This window comes from Orbicella franksi, chromosome 6 (genome assembly GCF_964199315.1).
Source record: "Orbicella franksi chromosome 6, jaOrbFran1.1, whole genome shotgun sequence".
NCBI classification, from domain to species: Eukaryota; Metazoa; Cnidaria; class Anthozoa; order Scleractinia; family Merulinidae; genus Orbicella; species Orbicella franksi.
Genome location: NC_138150.1, coordinates 3,909,957 through 3,930,288, shown reverse-complemented (window position 1 = coordinate 3,930,288; position 20,332 = coordinate 3,909,957). Strand labels below are relative to the sequence as shown.

The following is a 20,332-nucleotide window of genomic DNA, read 5'->3' as shown; positions in this document are numbered from 1 at the left end:
ACATGCCAATGCGAGGACGGTTAAATAGAAGTTAAGTTCAAAGGGTCCTTGGGGTTAGTCCTCAGGAACACAAACACAGAAGCTTTGGCGCTCACACGATTTGGCGCGAAATTTCATGAAGAGCACGCGTTCTTTCGCCGACAATCGCCGTCGATTTTAATTTTTTGAGAACACTTCATATTTTGTACAACACCTTCCCTAACCCCTCCCCCCCCCAAAAAAAAAAACTAAGCAGTTATACAATACAACAAAAAAGTAGTCATCATGTGAACGAGTGAACTTTATTTAATGTCCAACAAGACCTGCACAAAATGAGCATAGGTTTGATTTAAGTGGAACTTGAAATGACACAAGTTTTATTTAATGCAATGTTTCTCCATCAAGACAACCAGACTCAACAGCTTACTGTTTAACCCGAGCGAACAAATGTCTCCCTCCACGCGTCAGTTTTGGTTAACCGAGAAAAACGTCCGCGCTTCGAGTGTATAACCTTTCCAAACTGATTGCACAGCTCTACAGAGATGCAAGGAATCTTTCATTGGTTGTTTTTCTTAGTGTACAATTCTCGGGACTAGTGTTGAACGTCTCTGTCAGGTTTTCTAAAACTCACGCCCATAGACAGACATTTGTCTCCCCCAACCTCCTTTTAGTTATGTATTAATTACCTAATTAGCTTATTCAATTACTTGCCGAGTTCACAACTGCTGTATTTCTAATTGTGACTCAATGTTGGAGCATATCTAGGCTCCTGGGAAAGAAAAGTGCCTTAAAAAGTTTACGTAAACTTAAGCAAAGACAAAGACTAATCGTGTTACCATCAAATTTGTTTCCATTGGACGTTTTTAACGTACTTTAAGTTACAAAAAATTACACTAACTAAAATAATACGCTAAATAATGGTGGCCTCCCCCTCCAAAAGACCCTCAGCAAACGTCATTACTGATTTGAATTAAATTACAGTGTTTTGTGCTATAAATACTTAATTTTCACAACTTGATTTACTTTGTACATAGGTATTTAAAAATCCAGTTTACACATTGTGGTTGAAATTTGATTTTGGTTTGACGGTTTTCAGGCCAATAATTACTTTCATTTATCTGTCATAATCGTTACTGCGCTCGCAAGCATAGGAAAATAAAAATAAAACTGATTAAAATATTGAAATTAAAGCAAACTTAAACCACAACATATATACCTTTGGCCTTAGTCCATCACCCTTCACTGTTCATAATGAAATAAAATGAAACTTACAGACTTACAATGTTTTCAACGTCCACATAGATTACATGATTGAGATTTTACCCGAGACATAAATAATTCATATTTCGGGCAAAATCTCAATTATGTTATCTACCTTCTTGAATGACAAAATTACTATGTTATACAAGAAGGTACCACTTCGAGCATAAAGAACTGAAATGCAAATTATCACATGGATACACCAAATTATGTCAGCCTGATGTACAGATGTTTTGATTTCATAAAAATTACTCCAATACGTACAGTAAAATATTAAGGATGTTTTGAAAAAGCCGTTGGAAATTCAAATGCCAAAAAGGACTGATTTAGAAACAGACAAACTGCGTACAATGTAGTGTTACAAAAGTGATATCTGCTTCTAAATTGCTGTGTAAAGTTGGAATAAATAACTTCTCTCCAAATTTGCAAATACAAGATTGTTGGAAACGTGTCCCACATTGATTAAGCTAGTGTCAAAAAGGGTGTATTTGAAATCTATAGATTTATTTTTTAAACTTTTTACTTGAATTCTTGGCTTTCACTTCACTCCAACTGTGTAACTTACACAAACTCAAAGGGAAGTGAAGCCACTTACATTGATACCATGACCTTTGCCATATTTTGGGCTGTCACGCAATCCTCCCTTCGAAAAGCCTTGCGTGACCAGCCAAATGATGCCTGGAAGCGATCAGCGAAGAAATGAAACCATTTATAAGAGGGCCTGCCCCCGTTTTTGCCTTACTAAAAATACAAAAATACTGAAATTTATTTTAACACAGCAGAAACCACGAAATGATACCATTTTTCTCTGTGCTACACAAGTTTGAATAAAAACGACATTACGTTGGTTTTATTCATTTTTTGGACCTTTTTTTACTGGCCTGTTTTCTAATTATAAACCAGAAGTTAGCTTTTCTTCTTGTGCGATTAACCACAAATGAGGAAAAAAAAATTGTTTTTACGCAAATCTAATAAATCCAAACCTACATGGACTATCTACATGGTTGTTTACATCTACCTTCAAGAAAATTATGCTGAAACGTAACGACCAATCAAGCATTCTGAATGCCAACTATATCACCTTGAATTACTTATCACAATTACCATTTAACATACCTGCCTAAGTATAAGCATGGTTATATTTTTAAGATACCATTTCCTCTCAGACAAGATAACATAAAAAAGTTGCCAATGTCTTAGAATATAATTTACTCTTTTACCACTGTTAAACTCCATCTCTAAGAACAGAATGCGGTAATGTTTTCAGATGCAACCTATTTCTTATATTCGGAAGTGTTTTAATTGCCTATTCCATCATTTTTGCCACACAGTTCATCCAAAACTGCAGAAAAACAATCTTTGGCTGTTTACTGTTACACGTCTACATAACACTATTTATTAAAAAAATTCAATAGCTACAATGTAGTGACATCACATGATCATGTCTGAGTGGAGAAAGTTCAATTTTGAAAACTGGTTTTAAGGCGAGCTATCATGTATATTTTTAAAACTATAATTACTACCAAAGAATTTAATTACATACAACAGGGTTCTTACTGATGAGTATAAAAACAAACACTGCTTCATTTACATGTATGGATACAGTGTTGTTACCTGGCTCATATTATTAAGGATGATTACCCTCTAAACACTTCAGACAACATCTTCAGCAGTACCCGCTGGCTTGTCACTTTCCTTGTTGCCTTCACCGACCATCGGAACATCACCATTATCAGTCTGCTCCAGAAGAGATTTCTGAATCTGCCCCATGTCAATCACAACATCAGCCTTGTCCTCGTTAATGGTCGAAAGTTTTCTTTGTAGTTCTGCGTCGCTTCCTTCGTCGCTTCCTTCGTCATCATCATCACCCTCAGTCTTTTTACCAAGCATCCATAATCCCTCGTCTTCTTTACGTTCTTCGCGGTCTTTCTTGTGCCGATTGTGTCTATTTTTGTGGCTGTGATGGTGTTTATGTTTATGCTTGTGTTTGTCGCCTGATTTGCCTTTCCTGTGCTCTGGCTTGGTCCTTGATCCATCCTTCACAAACGTTTTCCACAGTCCGGTCTTGCACATCTCTTCTGACATGTTGAAGGGAACTTCACAATTTGCTTTACCATTCAGTTCTTTCCCTTCAGTGAGTTCTTTACCATCAACTAGTTCCTGAACAGGGAAATCATGTATAAGTCAAGATGGTAAAGGTTAAGTCTGTATACGAGCCAAGTGGCCCAACAGGCTGGAGCTTATTCCGGTTTCTGTAGCATGAAACGACTGAGAGAATTTCTACTCCCCCCGGGATGGGATGCTAGTCCATCGCAGGGTTACCCCAAGCATTAAGTTTGTTGGTACCCATTTATACACCTGGGCGGAGAGGGGCACTGTGAGAGTGAAGCGCCTTGCCTAAGAACGTAACACAATTTCCCCGGCCAAGGCTCGAGCCCAGAACGTTCGATCCGAGATGAGCGCACTAACCATGAGACTACCATGCCTCTCAATGAGTCAAGAAAGATGGTTACTAAAATGGCCTTAATGAAAGGACCATAGGCAAAGATGGAAATAGTGACCGTGATATCTCATATTCATGTCATTTTCTTGATGTGTCTTTTAGCCACATTTGCCGTGCATTTTCACAATGACTTTTGTTTCATGTAACTGTCATGAGATGCCCCAAGGAGTGGTTACAAAGCAAAGAAATACATCACTCTGCCATATTGACTTTACGTTTTTTTTTTTTTTTTTCAATTTCTGAAGAAGGAAAGTCAAACTTCCCAAAACATTAGTTTTTAAAATCAGTTTTAGCCTCAGAAAAAATCCTGGAAAACAGAGAACAACTTTTGATTTTAAAGTTGAGAGGTGCACGTTTCCGACAAACAGAAAATGGTAACTAGAAACATTACAGGCACTCACTGCGTGTGGAGGGCACTGCATACATAGCTCTTTGTTCACATTGCGATCCTATGAACTCGGTATTAATTACAGTACCTATCTTTATGGGTGTGGCACACCCATTCTAGTGCACATGTGCCTTTACCTTCTTGCCATCTATATCGTCGTGATGGCAACACTCATCATCATCTTCATCATACTCGTAGTCATCATCCTTTTTATGCAATGCTTCTGCTTTTTTCTTCTTAATGCTCTCCGGCATTAAATCATCTAAAACTTCAAGCTCGTGAAGAGTGAAAACTTTCTCCATCACTTTGCGAACAGCGACCAACATCAACACCTGTATGTTACGAGAGATTTCTTCAGAAAGTGTTGACAAATTCCATTTAAAAAACAGTGAAATCCTGATTTCACAAACCCTCTATTTTTCAACTTTCCTGATAACTTGGAAGAAAAAGTTGTTTCCCTGTCCTAAATTAAACACTGTAATTTTACTCCTGATTTTTCGAACAACCTGATATTTTATTCAAATGTTTGTTTCCCTTGGTGTTTCCAAAAATTGGAATTTCACTGCAAAATGTTACAATTTACAATCACGTTTAAAATCTAGTAAGAGCTTTTTTCTTAATAAGCCCCCGTTTCCACTTCAAAAGGTCTCTTAAGTCTAAATATGCCCACACAATGGGAGATCTAAAAACTATGTTACATGTAACAACAAAACAGTACCAACCATAACAGGGAAGATTAAGGCAGCGTCAGTGGACTTGATGAGCCACAGTACACCCAAACAAAACAACTGAATCAATGTGAAGATATGGATTCTGTTGACCGGGACTTGGCGCAAATACATCAGATCAGGCTGGTGCTTGATTGGCATGAAAATGATCTTTAATCTCTCAAAGAACTGTTAGATAGAACACACAGCGAATCAGATTTTACCTCAAAATACAAGGGATTATTAAATATTCTGTACTGCCACTGAGGATGTAATTACTGCGAATCTACATGGACACCCATCTACTGTTCCCAGGCATGGTCTACAAGAAATTTAACTTTACATACTGCACACTATCCACACACAGATGTCTGCATATATGGAGAGTTTACCTGGATGGTCAAAGAGCGACCAAAATAATTCAAGTTAACTCTTCCTCTTTGATAGAAACTTAACTACTACTTCAAAGGAACCTAGTGTAACAGTGCTTACCTGCAATCCTTTGAGTGCGGAAACTCCCATATAGAAGAAGAGGCCAAAAAGAACAGGCATTGGTACAAACTGTGAAGAGAATGCATTATCATCATCATCGTCATGGATTTATGACATCAGTTGCACAACAAAGAATATAACAAATGTTTAACAACAGTGAATAATTTGATAATACAAACCTTTAAGATTGGAGACATGAACACAGTTAAACCAATCAAGATAAAAATCATGGTTCCTGTAACACGCTGTTCCCTGTGAGATGAATAATAGATCTAGTTACATGTGCATGTCAATTGGAAGTTTCTAAATTGTGAGTGAGTTTTGTCACCCACTAGAACATAGCTTAGCTACATTGTAATTTTTTTTCTGTGTTCTTGTTGTTAATATTATGTAATATTTATTTATGGATCGATTGTTAAAAAAAATTAATGTAAATAGTGCAAAATAATAAAAAATCTGAAATCGTCATTCTTAAAGCCAGTGGTCGTAAAACTTCGCAGAATTAAAGTTCCATCTATGTGCACCCTAAAAAGCGAAATTTTCCGTCTGAAAGAGATTTATTAGAAGAACAATAACAAAATTCGGAAAACAGGTTAGGCAAAAAGTGCCGTTTTTCCCCCACTTTTTGACCAAAACGGAAAGTGCATTATTGTAATTTTTAACTTCTTAGTGTGAACAATTCAATTCAAGAAGGTGTCTCCAAAGTACACCTAAATTTTGCTTTAAAATGGTGGGATTCTTTCATTTGTGGTTGTATCTGTCAAAAAAATATGATTAAAAAACTAGCGTGAGACCACGTTTTTAATTTAAAAGCTTTGTCATTTTATCGCGCCTTTGTTCGCACGTTTCGAGCACTTTTTTCCTTTTTTGCCTTTCGCGCAAATTTTGCGTTTTGCCAATCGCGCCTTCGGCATCGCGCATTTTTTTTGCCTGTCAGGCCCGCGCTATTTTTGCCATTTTGTCGTTTTGCTAATTTTGCCTCGTGGCGCTTTTGCCGCTAGAGCGCTGGCGAACAACACCGTAATAAAGGCTGGGGTACGCGAGCGGTGCAAAGTACTGACAAAAAGCCGAAGCGAGCATTTTATGATACTTTTAGTGATGCTATTTTCACAGGCGAATGCTCAGTTGAGATTGAACGTTATCCTCGCCGATCCTTCCGCAAAGTTGGCGAACAACACCGTAATAAGGGTCAACCAACACGTCGATGTTTTGTTTTGTTTTCTCTTCATGGGGAAACCTTTCAATCCCAGTCTAACTCGACTCGTCCATCCATTTCCTTATTTGGACATAATTTGGGCTTGTTGTAAATAACAAAATGGCCGTGATGAACACGAAATGGACAAGAAGATGCAGGGAACTTGTTTGCTTAGTGCGTGTGAAAAGAAATAAAAAAAGACATAAGATGAATCGTTCTGTCATTTTCTCAAGATTGCCGGGCTGGACAAAAATTGGACAAACGTGTGTTAAAAGTTACAGTTTCCAAATCCTTGGTAAGCACCCTGATAGCGATATATAGCGTAACTTACTAGCATGTGGCGTTCTGTTATAGTTTGCGTTCTGGGAACGCTTTTCTCCATTTTTGTGATTCCATTTTTGTGATTCAAAAGAGCTCCTTTAACAATAATTTGCAACGCTTTGCCTTGCGAAACCTGTATTATGATTAAGGAAGCTTACATTCGGAATTGAACCAACTCAGTTTGCTGGACTCGGAATAAAGGCAAAATACGCAAAAAGCCAAAAGGGCGCGATGTTTTTGCCGGCGCGAAAGGCAAAAGCAAAAACCACCAAAAGGAGTAACGTGCGCGATTTTGGCAAAAAGCAAAATTTGCCAAATAGGCAAAAATGGCAAATCGCGCCTGCAATGGGCGCGATAAGAATAGCGTAAAATACGGCCCGATGTGTTACGCTACTTGCGAAGATTAGAATGGAGGGTATGTGTGATTTTGACTCCTTACAAGAAAGGCACAAGCGCTTTTGAGACGTAGCTAAGATGGAAGGAAACTACATGAAAATGGCTACAAGATGGTGCTCATTTGAAGAGAAAAAAATTAATAACCTGCGAATTACAGCATTTCTAAAACAAATTTTCGTCCGATTTTTGCTAATTTTGATTTGTACACCAACATCGTGCGCGAGGCCTTTTCAACTCTCCTCTCGGTGTTTGGAAATGTAGTCAAACACAGTCTTTCATTTTTGATATATTACATCAACATATTTTAGAAAACTGGGGTCAAAAAAAGGAATTTTAATCAACGCACCTTACACCAAGAAATTTAGCTTTCTCTCCAGGCGCTGTGCATTGAGACTCAACAAACAAGCTCTGTACGTGACCAACTGACAAAACAGTCGCGGCAACTACCCACGGCAAACCCAGCAATGAACAGATACCAATGATGATGGCTACAAGTAGGAGATCAAGATGGTAACCAGCTCCTTTCTGCAGAGGAAAACCATGATTACATTAGTACACTGATTCCATCTTATTCAACAGTTAATTTATGAACCTGAGTGTTTATCCAACTGGGATTCACACACATTGACACATGACCCTCCCCTGCTGCTCCATCAACAAATCTCAATGCTATACTGAAAGATACCCTGCACAACACAAGAAAAAGGCTGATATCAGATACATGTGCCATCTTGGCTAACATACAGAGAAAATGAACAGGTAACATACAAGCATCGTACTGTACAAGGCGTACCTTAAGTTTATGTTCTCTTCTGTTCACGATCAGAGCCGTGATCTGTTGATCCATGAAAACTAAAATAGTTGCAAGTAACGCTGGGATGGCTGCGGCCGGAATCGTCCACACAGGGTTCTTGCCCAGTGGAGGGATCACCCATCCCCTCTCCTCGGCATTTGTGGGTTGGAATTTCAATGGAATATCAAGCTTTGGTGTGTTGACACCAAATGCAAGGTCTACACCAACCATTATCATTATACTTATTAAGATGGCAAAGTCTGAGACGACTGCACGGACCTGTTATGAGAAAGAAGCAGAAAAAAAACATTGATTGAACAAATTAAACAATTCCTGAAATATTGGTAGATTAACTAATTTTTCAGTGATTTTTCTGGTGACAAAGGTAAGGACTTAATCACTAGCTGATAAGAAAACGTCTTTGTTTTTTTCCTTCCAGGTTGTTTTCCTGTTCAACAGTCATCACAAGTTCACCACTATACCTTGCACAATCTCCCATTGAATAGTCCAGGGGAACAAGGGATGTCGCATTGATAAACTTATTAATCATAGAAGGTGACTTTATTGTCATCTGCAATCACTGTAACATGAATTTCAAAAGAATCTCACCTTTGTAGGGAAATAAGAGCTGGTACGGAATCCCTTCAGTGAAATAGCCAAGAAAAAGGTTCCAACGGCGAGGATAACAGACAGGAAGAACACATTATCGTGACATGCCTCTCCCACAAGTTCACCGCCGTATCTCGCACAATCTCCCATTGAGTAGTCAAGGGGAGTAAGGGTGGTCGCATTGACAAATGATGTGTTTGGCGATGAATGGGATGAATGCAAATCATCAGATTGCTTTGGCAAGCACAGGCAAGAATGTTCTTCCATGTAACCGTATCGTCTATAATCCGAATCTGTTGTGGGAACAGGGCTATCGTGTAGAACGTGGAACAACTTTTTGAAACCCTCGACAATGAAGATCAGTGCAATTAACGTGGCAAAGGATTCTTCAGTGAAACGGGTGAAATATCGCACAAGCGCACTGGCGTCTGTTATCACCAAGACAAAGCAGTACAGCATTGTCCAAATGCCAATCCACAAACGGAATGGCAGATAGTCCATGCCGAATTTGTCACAAAATGTGTACAGAATTTCTTCAAAGACTAACATAGGACCGGTCGCACCTAGAATAATAAGAGGCTGACCACCAAACAGGGAGAACAGAACTCCACCAATACCTCCTGCGAGAATTTGCTCCATTGCAGCCTACAATGAAAAAATATATACTGTATGTACAAACATATATAACTAGCAAAGAGAAACAATTTTCTCTAGATGTCAAAAGGAGGGCAAAATCATCCTCAAAGCCGCAAAAATCAGCCACACAGCAAGTCAATTTGCCTGGTGCCCAGCCCTGATTAAAATCCACAATAAACATTTTTGGAAGCTCGTCTAAAATTACTGTTACGTTCAACAACAACAACAAGCTTTATTTCCCCTTGGTTTAACAAAAAATATTTTTACAAAGTAAGTTCTGGACATGACTTGAACCAGATTTTGCTTCTGGAGTCAGCTGCTACTTGTGTACATGCAGGGCCACAATTTTCAAGGTGTTATATAGCCCAAATGAGCACATGTACCATGTGCATGTATGGGCTGCCCCATTGGAAGGAATCAGTGTTTTTGTTTTACACATAGAGAAAATAAGTTTTAAAGTTAAGAACAGAGTACCAGTAATGGGCCCTATGCATGATCCAGTCACATGGTGTGGAATTAGCCATGTTGGGAAGCAGGTTACACAGTGGGACATCAAAAACAAAGGAAAGTCAGGCTGGACTGGTGATAGTTTCTTTGTTTTTGATGTCCCACTGTGCCAACTTGCATCCCAGCATGGCTGATTTTGTATCGTGTGACTGGATCATGCAAAGGGTCTTTTGCTATTTGGACAAGCTCCATTAACAACAACAACAACAACAACAACAACAACAAATGAAATCAGTAGGTTTGGTTCAACTTGCTGTAAATATCTGTTAACAAGTCAAGTTAAGCTTGAAATTGCTTTATTTCAGAGCATCAGGATTTCTGGGACTAATGCTAACAGCCATGACATTATTGGAGAGTTATTGTCTTCAGAACTTTTGTACCATTAACAGTATTTCCTATAGGGGGCTCCACTATGACAATAATTACTATTAAACCCTGGATCATTGGATAATGCAATTCAAGAGCTTTCATTGGCTTAGCCATCATGGGTTATAAGCCATTATGCCATGTGCCACAAATATGGTAGGTGTACACATGATTTTTGGGGGCATTTTTATTTTTATTTTAGTCTAGCTTTCTTTATTTTGGAGATAATTTTTATTCCACTCACGCTTGTTTGACATGAGATGAATAAAGCCATCTACAATTTTATATCCAACACATGCTTGAGGAATAATTGTTGATTATATTAACATACTGAGGTTCAAAAAACTCAAATTACCATATTCTTCCCTGTCTTTGTTCCCATTAACCCTCCAAATGTAATGATTGGTGTGAGACAAGCAAAGTAGATAAAGATGATTGACGCAATGCACTGAGGGTTGAGGGCATCCTTAAAATCACTCCAGTACCAAGGAGCTCGGCGCCTGATATCAGCAAGAAGACCTCCACACAACCTATCGGGTAGTTATTAATAATTATTTGTACTGCACCATTACTTTGGGCAAGGCTTATGTACCCCATGGTGTAACAAGAAGGAATGATGACAATTACTTTGGATAACAGCTAGATGACTAGTCACAGTTATTGTTTGAGCCATCCTCAACACTTTTCTCCACAACGGGAGAATTTCTTTTCAGCAGTTAACTAATTGGAAGACATCGTAAAACAAAGTTTTAGCCAAATAAAACACAACTGATGTAAAAAACACTGTAAACATTTCCATCATACAAAGTCATGTAAGTACAACAAGCCTGCGAGTTCAAGGAACCTAAGAGCTTCTTGGCAAACTGTAACTGTCAGAACATTTCATTCCGTCATTATGCACTCATATTACTATCTAACTTTTTTTTTTCCTCTAACCTTCCTGTCTTCTGAAGCTGTTCTTCTCTGTCGCCCGCAGGGTCATGCTCTTCTTCATCTCCATTACCTGCAGATTTAGCTGACTCAAGCCGTTTACCCTGTTCAGGTATCACATCAGGGGGTTCAATACGGATAGAGGGATCCCATTCACCAGGCGGCAACACCGTCACCTGAAAAACAATTTAAATAAAATTGTAAGAGTATAAAAGTCAAACCCTTTTACATGAAGAATTTTCCAGAACTTGCTCAGACCTTCAGTAGATTTCCCAATTTTAAATGCCTAAGCTGCCTTGCAAGTGTAAGAACAATATTATTGCTCTTCAATAAATTCTTTGACACATTTTGCAAATATTATTAAATTTTCAAACTAAATGCAAAACAAGAAAAAACAAACAAACAAACAAACAAACAACCAACAAACAGTCCAAAGTCCTACGCTCTTACAAGTTGAGTTAGATCGATTAAGACTACAAAGGGCAAAAAACATACCTGCATTAGGAACTCATCGATTCCAGCCAACAAGTCTTCACGGCAGTGAGCCTTGTAAGCAACTTGATGAAAAACCTATCACATAAACAACATGTCAGTTACCGTACTTAAGCAATATTAAAACAAAAGAATTGAACTGAATACCTCTCAGAAGAGGACTTCTCCTTTAGACAGTAGGTCATGTCATACCAAATGGCAAAATAATGTACAATGCTTGCAACAAAATACATTATTTTTATCACTCTTCTAAGCATTACCCTAACATGTAAGCCTTGAATGTTGACCTGTGTTCTGTAAACAGGATGATCTACCAACATGAATTTAACAAACACTTACCTCATCAGACATCAGTGTTGCTATGGCACGTCCGACTTCATAGTACCGTCCTGGAGTGCCAGGAGGTCCTAACATGAAAAAGATAAACCGTGTGGGTACTGGCACTTCAGTAAGGTCACCCAGAAGAGAAGCATTCTCCAGACGCACAAATGCAGTCACTGGTTTCTTCAAGAAATCTAACTCTCCAACAAGGACATTGGATGCTTCTGCTCCAGGAGGAATCTTCTTCATGAAGTTGGCATCAAACTGAAATGAGAATCTTGCATTTAGATCAAATGCAAAATGAAGTTATTGTACTTTTAGTATCACCATAATTTAAAAACTTCATTCAATAGGAACTTCATGCAACATTCAGAACACAAAATATTCAATGTTTTCAATTGCTTGCATGGTGGTTAAAAGTTTTAAGTAAAGAGATAAATTTGCAAGAAATGCTACAAATAGAAACCATCGTAGATGACAGAAAAAGGCATTAGATATAGCACAAACAGGGTGGTAAACTATCCCAGTCGGCAGTTTTTAATAAAACCAGGATTTCACGGTTAATGATATACCAGAACATCTTTCAAGATAATTCTTGTTTTAGGTTTCATTCTGTGTGCACATTCTCAATGCTAAAATTTTAGTTCACTAGTAGATTTATGTTTCTTACTGAAATTCATTGGGTGGAGAGTATACATGCCTACAATAATTAACCACTCAGTCATAAGCAAAGAAAAGCAAATGGCAAAATTTTGCTAATATTAATCACAGCCTGATCAAAGCATCAAGGCAACCACAAGCCGTTTTGCACCAGCTGTTCTCTTCTGTTTTGAACATTTTGAATTTTAATTAGTACAAGCTGAGCAACAATCAATGAAGTATGATAATGAACGATAAGACTGCAGCTTGAGTTACCGTTTCTAGGCCAGTATCTGATTCTGATTGCTTCACATCACCATTCTGTCCACTCTCCTTCTCTTTTCCCACTAAATCTGCAGCTGATGGCAAATGAGGGAATTCTCCACCATTGTGATCTTCTGCCACTACCTCCAAGGTTTTAGGAGCTGTTGTCTTTTGCGAGGAGTCTGAACGTTTTAACATTTCACTAAGACCTGCTGATGAGGCTTTCTTTGCAAATGATCCAAAGCTGCTCATGGTAGAACTTTTCTTTTTCGAGGATTTCACCCCCTGGTGACGATGCTTCTTCAAGAGTACTTCGCGAGCTCTCTGTCTGTTATCTTGTTCCACGTAATTTTTATTCACCATGTCATCAAGGACAAGATCTTAGAGAAGAAGAAGAGTCATTACAAATACATTAGACCCTAAAGAGACTCAATCATGGCATTTTGAGTTATTTTTGCTATGTACAGAATTACCTTCAAATTGATGGAAACCCTCCAGTGTGAAAATAATAGTATACTAAGATAGGGAAACATTACAAAGATACTAATAAACCATAAAGAAACAAGGATGATCAAGGATGTAGAAGACTGACATGGATTACAAGTGATGAACTTGAAAAATTTAAGATATACTTTTCAAGACACAGGAACTGTGATGTAGCTCCTTTAATCACTCTTTGAAATCAAAAGTTTCAAATAACTCAAATGGAAAATAACACGCAAGTTGCTTCAATCCATTATGAGAATGGGTAAAAGGTTATTCTATCAGATACTAACCTGCAATCTGAGGTAAATTGCTTGCGTTCATGTCCAACAGAACTGTTCCACGTAGAAGGGCACTTCTCAACTCAAACAGGCTATAGAGAGACAGAGTACCGACATGCGGTTTACTCCAGCGATCTCCACCTTCTTCGACAGCCTCTTCAAATTTCAGCCACCGTGCCATTTCCCTCCACTCCTCATTTCCATCTTTGTCGCATTGATATGTTGCCAACTCCGTGAACATCTTGTGTTGTTCCTGTTCATTTTCTTCACCACCAAGAATAAAGCGTACTTTGTCTATCGGCAATGAGGATGTTGCGGTATCTGGAAAACAAGCATATTGAATTATTTGGTACAGTGGAACCCCATTAATCTAGTCGTCAACAGGCCACAAAAGTCTGGTTATATTCAAGGAGTTCTTTAAACAAGAAAATGACTGACAAAGCTTTTGTCCAGGCCAGAATAAAGTGGCCGCATAACGGTGTGACCGCAATACATGGTTCCACTGTCCCACAATAATAATGGAAAGGAAAGACTTTTTGGAGCCTAGTTGTTAGACAGGTTCACGCATGACTCTGGGTTATTTAGCATGAAGCAGTTAAGTTTTGCCTCTCCCATAAAAATTTGGATCAGATACATGAACTTTTCCATTGCCGGTCATATCCCTCTTAGTTGCTGCAGCACCAATGTATACCCCTGTATGAAGGTCAAGAGTCTTTCTTGAAAGCATAACATAAACACAATGACCCTGGTCAGAATTTTGACCCAGACACCTCAATCTAGAGACCACAATGCTGACCATCAAATAACCACTGATATATTTGGTCCATGTTCACCCAAAATACACCTATATTGCAGGCTAAAATCAAAAACGTCCTGTCTTTTCCTCAGTCCTCCAAAGATCTGGATTGTGATCCAGAATTCATGTCTATAATAATAATAATAATAATAAAATATTTATATAGCGCCAATATCCTAAAAGTTCAAAAGCGCTTTACAGTTAGAAATATTAAAAACACTTAAGACTAATAAAGTAAAAATAAAAAAAAAATGTCGCTAAAGAGTTATAAAAATGCTTTCTTAAAAAGGAACGTTTTTAGTTTATGTTTAAAAAGGGACACTGAGGAGCTGTTCTTGATGTCAGACGGAAGAGTGTTCCAGAGTGTAGGAGCTGCTACAGAGAAAGATCTTGCGCCATATGTTTTCAAATTGAAGTGCGGAATGGAAAGAAGTTCTTTAGAAGATGAACGTAGCTGACGAGACGGAGTGTAAGGAGTGAGAAGATCACAAACGTATTTGAACTGATCATCACTGCCTTTTATTAACAGTTATTAACAATTAAAAGCTGAACACCAGAAGCAATCATTATTAATTATAAAGTGGTTTTTAATCAAATAAAGGGAAACAGGGTATTTACAAGCAGGATGGTTGGCTTAAATTAACACAGTCGGTTTGTACATTTTAACGAAAATTACAAACAAATTTAAGAATAAACCCCATGTAGAGATCTACAAAAACAAACTAAGAAAATACCAGTATCTAGTTGTAGAAGTCATTCAACTAGTTTCCAACACATTGTAAGAACAACCCAGAAAATATAAGGTAGGTAAGATTGCCTCAAAACTGCATTATTATGCCTTCTTTCAGGCAGAGTTAATTGTTAATTGAAAACAACGCGTTAATTATTCCAATCAATTAACTATAGCCCCTGGAGAAAATTTTTCGTGCTACAATTTGTAGCAACAAGATAGGTACATTTTAGATTGGTTATTATGTAACTACAGTGAAACAACAATTACTTGGTCATAGAACGGAAAAGCACAATCAGTTTCAAGGAAGGAATTCTCAAACAATGATAGATTGTGCCTAATGGCCTGCTGTGAGGTTGAACACCGGGAAAAACAAAACTCGATTACAACAACTACCCTTTGAGTAGAGCAACTCAACCATATATTTAAACTGCGTGCTCCAAAAATTCATTCAGAGCTGTACAAGTACATGTACTGTTTACCAAACGACAGGTTACCTTGAAAGCAAATTCAGCATGTACAAAATATATGCAATTTTATTAAAAACCTCAGGTGAAGAAATTCTTGAAAGAAGTTGTTCAAAGAAAAACTAACGTGCCCACAAAACAAAATTTATTATCGCACGTTTTTGCTGTACATATACGAGAGCAATTTTGTGCGTGGTTGATACTTGTGAACATTGGCCACTTCACAATACAAAAATAATTTTCAGTATTTGAGTTTCCACATGGTAGATAAAAGTTCTTCAAACGTCAGACGCACTTGATTGAGGTGAATCGTATATAAGTTAACAACAACGATGTAATGGGGACTTTATATTACGCACATGCTTCACTTAATGAAACTTCAAGATGATAACGAAATCATTGCTAGTCAATGCGATTGATATTTTGGGCTTCAAAAAAATCTACAATATGAGACTGAAGCGTTTTAACCAAGGAGCACAGAAATCAGCTTCTTTCCCTCAGCAATATAAGTTGTAACATGTGACATAAAGAAATGTGAAACCTGAAGAAATCAAGTCAGTTTCGTAATGTTCGATGAACAAGTTACCGGTATTGAAGAGGATTATTGACAAGTAACACGAGATAAAAAAGCTTGTGACAATGGAAAGATTCTAATTTATTCGTACAACACTTTAAAGGTTTAGTCATGTCGATCCATACAGTTTAATAAAAGTTCCACGCTCCGCGTTACAGCGGTAGAAGCAAATTCGCCCGGCCTTGCTACTCACATTTACTCTATAATATAAACACACTTCGCTTAAAAGAATTTTCATTTCTCCCAAACCTTCCTCCTTCAACCACAAAGGAAACGAAAAATCCCCCATGAGATAAAAAAAAACATAATGTATGTCTTATATACATAACCTTTACAGAAATAACCAGCAAGTGTAAACACAATTTCTCACCTGACTCGGTAGAATCGAGTGTGAGGGATCTATGTCTTCGCCGGTGATGGTGATGTCGTTGATGGTGATGGTGTTTTCTCGGTCGCAGAGGAATATGAACTCCTACATAAAACTGCCGATGATCTAGAAGAAGAAAGCAAAATAAACGGGCATGACTTTGTTGAAAATCAACACGTGATGACAAAGAAAACCTCGTCGATATAAAGTGTGCTGTACGTCGCGCGCGCCGGTTCCGGGCAAAACACTACTGTTCGTATTCATGCGTACTTTGATAGTCGAGTTCTCCAAAGTAACCCTTTGTGATAGACACTCCTTTATCCAGGGGCCCAGGGATTTCATCGTAGCTCTAGAAGAAATAACGAAAGTTATAATTTTTCACCCAAACAGCTTGATCACAAATTTTTTTTTTGCTATTCACCGGTTGTCTGATCTCCATGTTTCGCCCTCACGCTTTTCTGTGTGGACCTCGGTTGCGTGCGCGTCGTGTTTTTATTCAGCGCTCAGGTAGACTGGCACTAGCACTTCGATATTTGTATCAAGGGTTTATATCCAATTTACTCTTGCAAATAATTGTAGATTTTGGCATTTGAAAGCGGAAATCTTGCAGCGAAAGCCCATTGGTGCATTCAGTGAAGGTATATCGATGTTCTACGCCGTTTCCTCTTTTAACTGACAGAAAATTTGAGCCAAATTCTACTGTTGACGAAACTGTTGCACGTGAACATCAAGTGTTGTCGCTATATACGCGTCTGTGACTCGCAGGTGGCACGAAACAAACGCATTACCTTCGACCCCATCAATTTCCAAAGTTTTACATACGATATACACCCTCTCTAAATCAACCATACAAAACATTGTGTTTTTCTAGGAATCTAAGATATAAGGAGTGACGAAAGAAAAGATTTGCTCTCCGACCCAAATGTATTAAAGAAAGTTTTCTGTGGAATGTCACGCCATGAAATAAACTATATGCTATTGAATATTCAAAACTCTCAAAACTTTAACAAACTTTAAATTATCCCTTGAAATTAGCAGCATATATAATATAATGCGAATGTACTTTGTACAGATGACTATTTTTTTTTTGTAGCTAATTTGGAATATACCATACTATTAAGACAGGAAAAATATTTGGAAGTTTTATTAAATTTTCGAGCTGTACTTTGTTTTTAAAAAAATTGCCCTGCCTAGCTTGAAGTGTTAGATAATAGAATTATACTTTTGAAGAATGTCATAAGATTAAAACGAACTTAACAGAAAACACCGGCTGTTTGCAACCACAATATTCCATACTAAAATGAAATATCAATTATATGACAACCAAGTCATAAATAAATGTTCAAAACAATGTAATTAGTTCAAATGGCTAGTGCAGTGCCATTTGATGAGAGAGAACAAAGGATCTCTCCTGTATCGGGATGTCTTGTGATGTTTTAAGCTTATATAGGAAAGGTATAAAAACTCATGGCAGTTTATATAGATGACCCTTGGTTGAAAACTTGACGTCACGAATTTTATGTGCAATACTGGAGTACAGCTGCGAAATATCTCGTTTATCACTCGGCTATAAAATACAGGACCAATATTAACCCGGCTCCTCAATGCCCGGGAACCGGCTCAAAACTTGAGTTTACTTCGACGGTTTTAATAACAAGGTTTGTGGGAAAGGCAGGGAGGTCATTAAGATCTTTCTAAAGAACCTGATGGGAAATCAAACTTCATCCAACATGCTCCAGATTATATCCGTGCCGATCGACGATTCGACATGTCTCAGTTCTCAATCACTATCAGGCTTAACGACCTTGAAGACTCTTGGCTCAGAAGGCAGTCGCCACAAGATTTAAGAGTGTTCAGAGAGAGGTTGTGCGATAGAAATTCGTGTACCTTGTCATGCAATGAACGGGATTACACAACAATGAATTTCTTTAGCGGTCGCTTTTCGTTGTTTGTAATTTTACAACATCAATATCGATAGTTTCTCGCTTTGTAGTCGTGCTTATTTCTTAAATCGGCTTACCGAAAAACAAAAATAATGTTGTAAGCTTATATTTGCCGCAGTGATCAATGGGAATCTTACAAAAGGGGGTTTTGACCAACCTACTCGAACAAGTCCCTATATTAGCCGGCAGAGCGATGTCAACAATATTCCCACTCGCAGACGACATCGCTTCAAAGTGATTCTCAAAGTCTAAAAGCTGCTGTTGTGTACGTAGGTTACCTTGAATATCTATATCTTCAGTTTGCGATTGATAAAAATCCATCGTATGAGGGTCGACGGCCACATCTTCACTCTTTGTGCCCTGAAACGAAAACGGCATACAACAGAATACACGTCTGTTAGCTGAAGAGCACAATCAACTAAATCTGACTAACTGCAGAAACCGGCAACAGAACGTCGTAGCAATATAACCTTCGGAAAGCTTTTATTAGATCTCTTAAGTAATATCTTTCAACCTAATGTAAAAAGCGAGGGATAGGAAAGCTTGGAAACAACTGTTAGGCTCCTATCCAGGCAGATCAAAGATCACAACGTGGGAATCGAAGAAGAATCAGTGAAACCAACATTCCTGGCCGAGTCACAGTTGGAAATCTGATAAACAACTTACCATTCGGGGCCTATATTCTGTCGCCATAGCACTACAGAATATGACACGAACCTCTCAGAAAGACGGTTTGGTTCATTAAATTCAAGAAGCAATAAAACCTCCAAACAAGCGCTTCCCTAATTCTGGGACCTCCGCCATTAACGTTTTCGCCTTTTCGGCAAAGTCCTGTAAAGCTGCCCACCTTTGTAGATGTCATTCAAGAAGTTAAACCAATCAGATCTCAGTGTCACGCAAAAAATATGTAATTGTCTCTTTGTCCTTTGGGTAATTTGTGTAAACTAAACAACAGTGTGTTTTTGCATACGAAAAATTTGCGTAAGAAATGAAATGCATGAACGACAGATTAAATATTCATTGTTTAGAAATGTAACATTGAAGTTTAAACATGTTTGTCAGGCGAGCCTCTTGAAGACACTTACAGGTCTTTGGGAATGCTGTACTTTTAACATGAGTTCTCTGGTTTTAGATTTTGAGGCACAGGTATTTGGGTCGTATTTGATTTTGTGCTTTTTAACTAACGCCGTATTATTGCCGTTGATATTAATCTAGTCCAGCGTTTTTGGTCAATAAATATATTTTCTTTATTTTTTCTTCAATACTCATGATACTGTCCTGAAATTATACTTATCTGAAGGAAATCTACAATTATGGACAATTTCTTTTCTGGTTTGTTTGTATTTTAAGCCAAGCTAGTTCAAATCTATGCAAAATATCAGCGGATCGTTCCATGAAAGATAACCATTTCATTACATTTGGCATTTTGTTAGCTTTTCAGTGATATATTTCATTTTCACCTGTATGTTTACGGATCTAAAACTGATGTCTTATCGAATCTTTTTAGATATATTTTTTTCAGCGTTTACTTCTTATTTCTTCTGGATACTTAAAATAGCTCAGTTGAATTTGCATCTGAATGAATATTTTTTGCTACTTGAACTGTGAAATCATTTCTTGCCTCTACTAAATTTCTTTCATGTTATAATTTAGAAATTCCCGTTGTTTAGTTAAGAGGAAGAAAAACGACGTCTTCTCTAACAATTGGAGTTCTTTGGATAATAACGTCATAGTTTAAGGCGAAACGGATGAAACCACGGCAACACATCATCCTGTGTTTTGATTTAAAGGGAAATTGTTGCTTCTGCAAGGACCGTACGTCACAATGCCACCACAGTGATTAAAATGAAAAGTCACTTCCTTAACTTGACGGGAAAAAAACGTGTACTGTGT

The 20,332-nt window shown here is 37.8% G+C and overlaps 1 protein-coding gene across 2 annotated transcripts; it reads right to left on the bottom strand.

The window, feature by feature from the left end:
- Positions 1-240: 240 nt before the first annotated feature.
- Positions 241-19,288, bottom strand: LOC145490748 (sodium-driven chloride bicarbonate exchanger-like). 2 transcript variants are annotated; one of them, XM_081469841.1, is made up of 17 exons: positions 19,106-19,288; positions 18,718-18,799; positions 16,500-16,622; positions 13,575-13,883; positions 12,811-13,178; positions 11,914-12,159; positions 11,578-11,652; positions 11,089-11,258; positions 10,508-10,682; positions 8,644-9,288; positions 8,035-8,313; positions 7,588-7,766; positions 5,509-5,581; positions 5,330-5,398; positions 4,853-5,026; positions 4,268-4,462; positions 241-3,399 (listed from the first exon to the last, which is right to left on the bottom strand). In XM_081469841.1, the coding sequence occupies exons 1-17, from the start codon at positions 19,130-19,132 to the stop codon at positions 2,893-2,895; spliced, it is 3,696 nt and encodes a 1,231-aa protein (XP_081325967.1). In that variant the 5' UTR covers positions 19,133-19,288; the 3' UTR covers positions 241-2,892. The 2 variants fall into 2 exon arrangements, with proteins under 2 accessions (XP_081325967.1, XP_081325968.1); XM_081469842.1 differs by lacking the exons at positions 18,718-18,799; positions 19,106-19,288 and adding exons at positions 16,767-16,845; positions 16,918-18,706.
- Between the last annotated feature and the right edge of the window lie 1,044 nt (positions 19,289-20,332).